The sequence below is a fragment of the Podarcis bocagei genome (genome assembly GCF_964188305.1).
Source record: "Podarcis bocagei genome assembly, chromosome: 3".
Taxonomy (NCBI): Eukaryota; Metazoa; Chordata; class Lepidosauria; order Squamata; family Lacertidae; genus Podarcis; species Podarcis bocagei.
In genome coordinates, this window is record NC_138127.1 from 25,661,804 (window position 1) to 25,672,564 (window position 10,761).

The 10,761-nt window shown below is 41.1% G+C and overlaps 1 protein-coding gene across 1 annotated transcript; it reads left to right on the top strand.

Moving 5' to 3' along the window:
• Positions 1 to 5,294: 5,294 nt before the first annotated feature.
• IRAK1BP1 (interleukin 1 receptor associated kinase 1 binding protein 1) lies at positions 5,295 to 10,543 on the top strand. The gene is made up of 4 exons (XM_081187382.1): positions 5,295 to 5,699; positions 6,420 to 6,485; positions 7,449 to 7,579; positions 9,439 to 10,543. The coding sequence occupies exons 1-4, from the start codon at positions 5,427 to 5,429 to the stop codon at positions 9,719 to 9,721; spliced, it is 753 nt and encodes a 250-aa protein (XP_081043508.1). The 5' UTR covers positions 5,295 to 5,426; the 3' UTR covers positions 9,722 to 10,543.
• Positions 10,544 to 10,761: the final 218 nt, after the last annotated feature.

The window sequence follows — 10,761 nt, forward strand, 5'->3', positions numbered from 1 at the left end:
CAAATATCACTCTCCTGAGTTTAGTTTTCTCATATTGCAACTTAATTGTTACACAGGCATAAGCCTTTCTCACATGGCCATGATCAATATCCCAGTGTAAAAGTAGTTTGCACAGAACTCAGGGATATTGTGGTGTAATTTTCACCTGTTGGGAAGAATCCGTATCCTGGAAAAGCGACATCCATGCCCTGAGATTTAAAGAAATCACTATGAGGCCTCTTACTGCAATCTCTCTTTGACATATTTCATACAGAGTTTTTCCTGTCGTGGTAGGTGGCAGGTTCAGTCTTGTTAAAAAGCAGCATGAGATAAGCTCTTGGAAATCAATTAAATTGTGATTTTCTATGGAGCAATGTAGACCTCTCCTGCTCGATTGCTTGTTCTGCTCTGTCCCTATCAGATCAGCTTGAAGTGGTTTCCAGTGACTTTGCACGAGAGGCTAGAATAAAATGTCTGCATATATAAATAACTGATTTGCCTCCTTGCTGTGCTGTTATCAGGTATGTAAATGTATGTCATATTCAGCTATTTGAGCAAACAGGTCTCATCATTTCTATCTCAATGAATTACAGGTAAATAATGTCTGGACAGCATACTAAACCAAACCATGCCTTAGTGCAAACAAGCAGGTTCTCAAACTGCCAATCATGGCCATAGCACTTTCCCCACAATCTTGCTGCTGCCTTAGCCCAGGGCTAAGCCGTGGTTTGGTTCAGCATCGCATCTGAATGGGGGCTTGCAGTTTGTCTGGGGGAGACGAGCCTGGGTTCAGGTGTATTATTATTGCTATTATTCATTTCATTTCTAGACCACTTAATATTTTAGAGGGGAAAATCACGAAGCAGTTTAAGGTAAAGGAGGTAAAGGGACCCCTGACCATTAGGTCCGGTCGTGACCGACTCTGGGGTTGCGGCGCTCATCTTGCTTTATTGGCCGAGGGAGCCGGCGTACAGCTTCGGGGTCATGTGGCCAGCATGACTAAGCTGCTTCTGGCGAACCAGAGCAGCACACGGAAACGCCGTTTACCTTCCCGCCGGAGCAGTACCTATTTGTCTATTTGCACTTTGAGGTGTTTTCAAACTGCTAGGTTGGCAGGAGCAGGGACCGAGCAACGGGAGCTCACTCTGTCGTGGGGATTCAAACTGCCGACCTTCCGATCAGCAAGTCCTAGGCTCTGTGGTTTAACCCAACACATTAAAACATTGAATACAGCAATCCAGAATAAAACATTACTAAAGAAAATCATATATAAAGTATACCCTCAAAGCGACATAATTTACAGGAAACTAAAATATTATCTTAAAGATTTCAAAATGAAACATTACAAAGGAGGTAAACTACTGAATGCACACTTAACACAGAAAAGTTAAGAAAAAATATCTTTAAAACATTTAAAAGGATCCTGGGAACGTTAGTTTGAGGGGGCTGGGAATTGTAGCTCTGAGGGGGAAAGTACACTTCCCATTACTCTTTGGGAGAAGTCATGTCCTTTAAATGTGTGTTGTATATGCTTTCAGTGTTTGGTATGGCTCTGCCCTTAGTTGCTTTCGGTGAATAATGAATTACTGAAATATGTCACTCTGAAAGACTGAATATTTCGTAGTCTCTTACTGCCACCTTATGTGATTTCTTGCCATTGCATATAATGAACTTTATTTCCCCATCCTAGTCAGTTGTTTTTAGGGTGACCAGATAAGTGACAGGACAGGTCTTCTGCACTGTGGCACAAATGGTCAGTGTCTGGTTGTTAGCCAGAAGGTTGGTGGTTTGAGGAAGGACGTGGGCTGGACTCCTGCACTGCAGGCAATTGGAGTAGATGACCCTTGGGGTCCCTTTCCATTCTACAATTTAAGAGGGAATTACAGCAGCTGCATCTTTTCTCAAAACGTATGGCAGTATGACACAATAGCCTGTTTCTTCTCCATAGCTATTAAAGATACAAGAGCTTTCCTGTTGCATGCAGTGACACTAGCCACCTTCTCAAACAAGGTGAGTTGAAGGTATATATTATACTGGAAGATTCTCGTCTTCCAAATTTACAGTGCCCGACTTCTGTCCTCCCTATTCTTCTGGGACGAGTGCAAGCGCCAGAAGTATACTTTGTCCTTTGTGGACAGTCAGATTCAAAAGTAAATTCAAAGCACATAGACACAATAAAATCACAGTTGTGGAACACATTATGCACAAGATTCAAAATAAAATGCATCAATATCTGGCTATCATACTACTTCTGAAATCGTTTTCACTGTATAAGGGAAACTGTAAGTGATATTTTTACAGAAGTTTAAAAGTTTAGTAGACCAGAGAAGACTAAGTTTCTATTTGCTCCTAATTCACAAGTCAGCAGGTATGGCATTTGATAAAATCAGTGCTCTGGAGGGGAATACCTTTTAAAATAGTAAAATTCATTTCAGACTTCAATAATTGACTTAATGCTTTTGTTAAGAAATTGCTAGCATAGTTAGCTGGCATGACTAAATAAGTAATATTGCATATGCAATATTAACTGTTGTTTCAGCATATGCAATTGGTATGTAGGGTTCATCCAGACTGCGATTTTTCCCCCCAGGTATATTCTACAAGTTGTTATTGATACAATAATAGTGCATTAGTGGTGGATTTATTCGGGACTGCCAGCACTTAATTCCACTTCATTAGTTCCGATATGTTCTTCCAATGCACTATAGCACAAAAAAGTGGGACAAAACAAACACCCTGGAATGTGTGTTTTTTGGGGGGAGGACGAGTTTTAGCAGGAAGCTACAGGACATGCACTAATTAGAATGAAGCAGTATGTTTATCTCAAAACTTTTGCATGTGCAAACAGTACTGAAAGCCGGATTGTGTGTAACCGCCCCAATAACATTGTGAACACAATGCACAATAAAATGCACAATAAAATGATTTACTTGGAAATTATTTATTGAACAATGTACAATAAAATAATTTATTTTAATGCACTAACATAAATTTAAAAAATTAAATTACTGAAACCTTTGGATACTTTTTAAATGATATATTTTAAAAAGATTTTTATACTTTGAATTTGTATTTACTAAGCTATATAACAATCTGATACATGCCCTTAGCCTGGGATCTAATGTGCGCAGTGGTAAAAATCACAAATTATTCCCTGCAACAACCCTTTCTAGTAAGTATGCCGAGAATCAAATTTTCAGCCAAAGGTCTTTTGATAAGAATAAAGTGAAAATAAAATCCATTTGGCTGTGGTGATTAATAGTAATTAAAGCTGAAAGCACAACAAAGCTCAGGTCCTCAGTATAACAAAGTCAACAAAGCTTCACATTCAGGGCATCTCTGCAATTGCAATCTTGTTATTATTTCCAAACAATCACAAACTAGCTCATTTTTGCTTTAATATGCTGGTCGCAAACATTCTCAAGCATTTTCTTATCCTCAAAGCAAAATGCAGGTCAGATTTGTATTGATTTTACTGAAATGAACTACAATCTCTTCTTCTTAAACACACTTCAGTGATCACTCTAAATGACAGTGCAATCAAATGAGCACTGCACATTGGATAAGCATTCTCCTTGTCTGTCTGTAGCATGTGAGTGACTGCTGAATCTGCTACTGGAAGCCCCAGAGTCAGGTGTTTCAAAGTTGCCCTCAACAGCAAAATCTGGTCATTAATTGAGATGTATATATGTATTTCTAAAGTACCGGACAGCCCAGCTGAATGAAGAAATGGAAGAGATTACTTTCCATTAGTAAAAGCTCCCCAATGCACATGCCCAACAAAATCATCCTACAGGTCCTACATTCATAATGCATAATGCAAGACTGACGTGAGGCCCTCTCTTCCACCACAAACTGATTTGAGGAGAAACTGCGCAAACCAGGTTTCTGTGGGTTTAACTAGCAAGGAGGGCTTTATTAGACTGCACTTGTGCTCATTTATTATTATTATTATTAATAATAATAATAATAATAATAATAATAATAATAATAATAATAATAATTACATTTTATATCCGTACTTCCTCCTGCTGGAGCCAATGCTTACGTTTAGGATCTGCTTGTAAAACCAACTTGAAAATACGCTTTTTCAAATTTCAAGATTCTAACAGAAGGGTCCTAAACACATCTTTGTAGAAGTCCTATTGAAGTCAGTGGGATTCACTGTCAGGTAAGTGGGGTTAGAACTAGTGCCTAATTCAGTTCTTTAAGATAGGGGTTATGGAATCAAAGAAATGTACACCCAGTGGTGGTGGTGGTGATAATTTTTTATTTATACCCCACCCATCTGGCTGGATTTCCCAAGGCACTCTGGGCAGCTCCCAGCAGAATATTAAAAACACGATAAAAAATCGAACATTAAAAGCTTCCCTAAACAGGGCTGCCTTCATATGTCTTCTAAAAGTCAGATAGCTGTTTATTTCCTTGACATCTGATGGGAGGGCGTTCCACAGGGCGGGTGCCACTACCAAGAAGGCCCTCTGCCTGGTTCCCTGTAGCCTCACTTCTCGCAGGGAGGGAATCACCAGAAGGTCCTTGGAGCTGCACCTAAATGAAATGACTGAGTTTTTACAGTGGTACCTCGGGGTAAAGTACTTAATTCGTTCTGGAGGTCCGTTCTTAACCTGAAAATGTTCTTAACCTCAAGCACCACTTCAGCTAATGGGACCTCCTGCTGCTGCCGCGCCGCCGGAGTCAGATTTCTGTTCTTATCCTGAAGCAAAGTTCTTAACCTGAGGTACTATTTCTGGGTTAGTGGAGTCTGTAACCTGAAGCGTCTGTAACCTGAAGCGTCTGTAACCCGAGGTACCACTGTATTTCAGTTCACTCCATGTGAAAATACAGACCTGGTTTAATCTTATGTGTAACAAGCCTCATACAGTTAGACGGGCTTTTCCAGCACGTAAGTAGGCAAACATGCTTAATATTTGCTTGATATTTTCATTTCTAAAACGTCGCCGATTAAGTTCAATATGTGAAAGGGTGCATGTGCAGCCTATACTAGCGGGCTCCTGTGCAGGTGAGTTTTCTCCCGTGCTTTCCTTGGAATCGAGCTAACGCTGCTTGGAGAGAAAACGACCAACTTATTCTCTAAGGACACTCCACGTAGAGAGAGAGAATTAAAAAAAAAAACTCGATTTAGCTGCTTAAGGGAACTCGCAGCTTCGAAGCGCCCAAGCTCCGAGCGTCCAAACTGAACAGGGCAGCAGGTTCCCTCGGCAAAACAAAGCAGCGCACCTCGGCGGGCGTCACGTGAACGGGAAGACGGCGCTACGAACCCTGGGACGCCGCGCTCCCAAGCGCCTAGGAGCCTCTCCTGACAGGGGGGCGCCGGATAGGCCACGTGACCCGGCCGCGTCCAGAACTACATCCCCCGTGATGCTTTGGGCGCGGAGGGCTTCGTTGCCATGGCGCCTTAGCGGTCTCCTTCCTTCAACTCCCTCGGGATGCCGTTACCGCCGCTTTCTCCAGCCCGGGTGTTTGCCGAGCTGGTCCCTCCGCCCGCCGGGGGGGACGACGGCCGGGAGAATGAAGTCCCGAGGCCGCCGGGGAGGGAAGTTCACGTCAGCGGCACCTCGGAGCTCAGCGCTAGGCCGGACCGGGCGAAAGTCACCGTTTACCTGAAGAGCAAGAAAGGGGAGGTCGGAGCGGCGCGGAGCAGCGTCACTCGGAGGCTGGATTATGTCGCCCAGAGCGCCCGGCAGCGCGGAGGAATCTCGGTGGGTTGGAGGGGGAGAAGGAGAACCGACCCACCTCTCGCGCATGCGCGCAGCTCAATGGCTTTCTCTGCGGCTACACCACATCATCACCATCTTCTGCACCGGAAAAGCTTTCGCTCTCTCTTATATTTTGGTGGGGTGGGGTGGGCCGCTTGTACCCCTACAGATACCCTCAGCACCACTGACCTGATGGGAGCCGAGCTGCAACACATGGAAGGGCAGTGGTTCCACACCATAGAAGCATTCAAAGCGAGCAAAACCAGCACAGTGGAATGATTAGGCTAGAGAAATATCCCTTGGCTACAAGCCCAAGTTTATTGTGCATTTCCTGATTGTGTATTTGCTGCATTTCCATCCTGCCATGCTGTCAGTGAACTCAAGGCTGCACACAGGTTGCTTAGATGGCAACCAGGTTTTAAAAATTGCTCTCTGTATTTGGTGCAACGAGATATATTTACGGAGTAACAGGCTGGATAATAAATGATTTCATGCTCTGCTTAGGTTGGGTTAACAGTCCAGAATAGTATTTGATACAGTAATTGTGGGTGAAGACAAGATTTACTCATCTATGCTAAGCTGGATTTTTTATTTTTACCTTGAAATAGTGTACCATGAACTCTGCTGCATTGCTTAGTACTAGTTAAGCAACCATAATTTCACTGAAAAGCATTCTCTTCCTTAGTTTTGTACTTAAAGCTGTTGTGTGTTTTTTTTTTCTAGGAGAACGACATGACTGTGATAAAGAACTTTAGTAGAATAGACAATTTGTATAAGATGGAAGCAGAGGCAAGTGTCTTAAGTATGAGTATTGGTCATGTGTCTCAAATACCCATATAGATATATATCAAGGGTGAAAATGGTTCCAGACTCATACATTACAGTATTACTGCTTGTGGTTATTTATATATTATCTTTTTTGCCATCCCACTCCTGAAGTATTTTCCTGCAATACCATCTTAATAGCCTTACAAAACTATGTCAGCATCACAGCACGCTTGATAATGAGGTACTGGTGTAGTTATTTATGGAAGCAGAAATTGAAACATCTACCAAATTTACAATCCAATCCTCAAAACATTCATATGGAAACTAAGAAAAGCTTTCTTTATGTGAATTGTGTATAGAATTGCAGCCTTGGATCTAGGCATCAATCCCATACATGCTTATCTGGAAGTCTTATTGAACACAGTGTAGGGTAGTTGTTGAGCTTTTTTTTTTTTAGAAAGGCCCAAAAGTTTGCTTTTTTAAAGGAAGCCACTGAAATTGTTGAGCTTTTTACAAAAACGCCAAGATGTCAATTCCAGACGTTTGACATCCCTAACACAACGGGACTTCTCATGCAGGATTGAATTGTCTTAAAATATTAGGAGCATGTTGATGTGCGGTTATAAACTAGGGGTTAATATTAATTTCCTGAATGTCTTTCCAATTCTGCAAATTCATTGCTTCTCCGTAGTTGGTTCTACAAAACGATTGTCATTCTAAAAACTTGAATATGACAAAAATTGTCTGCTTTAATTCCATATAATAATAAGCATACAGATATGAGTATTTATTATATATTGCTGAAAGCTATGTAAGCCACATTGAGCAAAACTTCCTCTGTACAGAGGTAGCATATAAATGAAAGTATAATCTAATTTAGCTTTGTACAAAATGCATATTATAATTGATTTTGTATTATTCATCTTTACCCAATTTTTAGCTAAGACACTAAAAAGGCTTGCAAATTTTTACATTCCCATATAGGTCTGCATTACATTCAGTGATTTCGGCAAAATGCAAGACGTCTGTAACTTCCTTGTTGAGAAGCTAGGTAGCTCTGTTATCATCAGCCCACCTCACTTTTACCATACAGTGGAGGCAGTAGATGCCCTTCGGTAAGTTATGTCTTCCTCCTTTTACCAGAAAGTTATGTCTTGCTAGCTTGATTTACCATTGCCATGCCTCTGGAAATCTGTTCTCTAATAAGTAGCCAAAGCTTCTATTTTGTTGACCAGTCCAAGAAAACAGCTGGTGGAATACACATGTTCATATAGATATGGCTCGTGCATAATAGTAAACCATTTATAAAATAAATGATGGTTTAAATTGAATGTGCTAGTGCACACAGTTGGAAACTGCAGGTGTTTTACTTTTGTCCTGTTGCTGGAAAACAAGCTGCATTATGTAAGAATCCAAGCTCATCTTTTGTTTCCCCCAAATAAACCATGAACAGTAAACCAAGAACAAACCTTGATTGCTACTCGTGACTTGGAGAGAAGCAGACCAGAAGCACTAAGCCAAGCCATGGCAGGAGCAAATCCCCCATGGAAGAGGTTGATATAATATTAAAGTAGACAAAAAAACGAAACAAGGCTCCATATTCTTCTGAAGGTTCTAAATTGGAATGTATCATTAAGATGACAAATCATTCAGTCAAGCACCCCAATGCTGGTACATGAATAACCGTGAAATCCTGTACAGTCATACCTCGGGTTGCGAACACTGTGGGTTGCATGTTTTCGAGTTACGGACCACGGCGAACCCGGAAGTACCGGAACGGGTTACTTCCGGGTTTCAGCGCATGCGCAGAAGCACTAAATCACGCTTTGCAGAAGCGCCAAATCACGTCATGCGCGACGCGGGTTGCGAACGTGCCTCCTGCACAGATCACGTTCGCAACCCAAGGTTCCACTACTCTCAGTAAAGTGGGAACAGGATTGCAGCCTATGAGGAGGAGAAAGCCAGCCTAAGAAGAGATGAATGAAAATAAATGCAATCACATATATTTTGGCTTAGTTTCAGAGTTTTGCCTGTCTGGTATGGAAAGGTTGAAATGACAGTGCATGTATATAATAGCCACTGGAAGACAGGAGTGCCTGGCGTGCTCTGGTCCATGGGGTCACGAAGAGTCGGACACGACTGAATGACTAAACAACAACAAGTATATAATAACACCACTGAAGTGTATAAAGGCCTTGATTCAGATCTGAAGCATAAAGAACTATTAAACTGTTGAACGGCAGCAGCACGGTCTGTGAAAGCATGCAGTTGGTAAAACTTTCAAAGAGTGAATATAGATCAATGGTATCAAAGGGTAGGGCAGCTAACACTTCATGCAAAACGACACAAAAGTTAAACGTTGCCTGTGGGAGAAAATTAAATACTTTTCCATTAGTTTGTTACATGTTTATTAACTGTTAACATATCAGAGCAGGGGAGATTCCACCACCAGCATACACCTCACTCTGGGCACAATGAGCTGGTTTTTGCTTTTTGCTCTGGAAAGAAAAGACAAATTAACTCTGTTCTGTGTGAGATCGGAACTTTATTTGCCTTTCTCAGCCTTTGACAAACTTACATTGGATTTCCAATCTGACATGGAACATGTGTGTTGTTATTTTTCACAACAATGTAAACTGGTGGAGTGGGGGAAGGGGGTTAATTTAGTTGTTTAAGTTGCATAAATTTTAAATGTCGTAAAATGGGGGAGGGGATAACATCACTGAATATATAGAGGCTGAAATCCTACACTGATACCTGGAATTAATCTCAATGAACTCAGTGACATACTTTTGGGTAGATCTGTATAGGATTGTACTGTTAGTTGCTTTGTGAAGGTCTTTCTCATTGAAAAGCAGAGTATACAGTGCTCAAAAGTAGGTACTACATTGGTTAACGGTTTTAATTGACACACTCCCTTTTTGTTGCTTTAATTAGCTAAATCTTCTCATTTGTCTTTGTTTTTTTTTTGCAGACGTCAGGTTTGTCTTGCTGCTGTTGGGAGTGCCCGGCAAAAAGCTCAAGAAGTTTGCCAGTTGCTTGGCCAGCCCCTTGGGAAGCCTTTGCTAATAAGGGAAGAGGAAGTGAAAGAGTGGGAGGGCCACCTCGAAAATCACTTGGCCAATGCCCCAGACTCACTGGGTTTGCAGCAGAGACTCCAGAGTGCCACCATCTATGTTTCCTCAAGGGTATATGCTGTTTTTGAAATAAAGGGGGAAAGGAAGAGAAAACAAGCAGCTCACATAAATGTAAACTGATTCAATACTGAAGTCCGGAATCATTGTGTTTTCCTTTGGGAAGAACATTATTCTTAGGAAGCTTAACTAGCTTTTCCTTAATCAAAATGTTAAAGTGACTCTGACGTTTGTTCACTTTTTAAACGATTCCATGAAATTGTAGCACAGGTTGTAATTCTCTGGACTTGGACGCAAGCTGTGGCTTGGATCCCAATTTACGTTTCATTTCTTGGAAGAAAACTTCTTGCCATGAAGAAGCCCTCGTGTTCATAGAAGACACTTTCCATTATCAGCAGCTCCTTCCATGAATAAAACAAACTTTGGAATCAACCTAGTGAATGCTTGTGATAGCCAGAGATACAAGTACATTTTTAATATACTGTTTAGAATAATTCTTAATGGCTGATGACAGAAACCAGTTTTTTTTCCAGTGTTTTACACTGGACAAATTGCATTTGGTGAAATGCCACATTGTCAGTGTAGTTCAAGAAATCTCCGTTGAGAGTAGTTTTATCAGGGGAGAAATTCCTTGGATGCCAGAAGCTCCTGGCCTTCAAATATAAGGATGTGCATTTACTGTCTGACATGAGAAATTTCTCAAATATAACCAGTCTGAGTTAAGAAATTATGAATAAGAGACGGAAATACTGTAAAACTGCATTGTTGCTGAAAAACTTGCTAATTTTTGGGTGTTGGTGGTGAGACTAAGCAAGGTGTTGAGTGATTTCTGCTTGAATAGTTTCACAGATTAAGGAATGCAGTTTAAACAAAAAGGATAGAACTTACAACTCTGCCTATAGTTTCTTAATCTCCAATTTAATAAAATTCTAACTTTCCAACCTGCATGAACTATTCACTCTTTGTATTTCATCTGCAGTTTGCTATTTTTGTGGAATTTATTCTGGCTTTGCTAATGTAAGGAAGCAAGGTTATGGGGGCGGGGCAGCTTTTCCTAACAAGGAAATAATGCAGATGTTTTTCATTCTCCTAGCCCAACACAATGTCCATTTTATATTATAGTATATTATCATACCTGCCTATGCACCTGTTAAGAATAAGTG

Bases quoted from the DNA above. Each gene is read 5' to 3' on its own strand.
- IRAK1BP1 (XM_081187382.1), top strand. From the start codon at position 5,427: ATGCCGTTACCGCCGCTTTCTCCAGCCCGGGTGTTTGCCGAGCTGGTC. The intron at 6,486-7,448 runs GCAAGTGTCTTA...ATTCCCATATAG, and splicing joins TGTATAAGATGGAAGCAGAG to GTCTGCATTACATTCAGTGA. The intron at 7,580-9,438 runs GTAAGTTATGTC...TTTTTTTTGCAG, and splicing joins GAGGCAGTAGATGCCCTTCG to ACGTCAGGTTTGTCTTGCTG.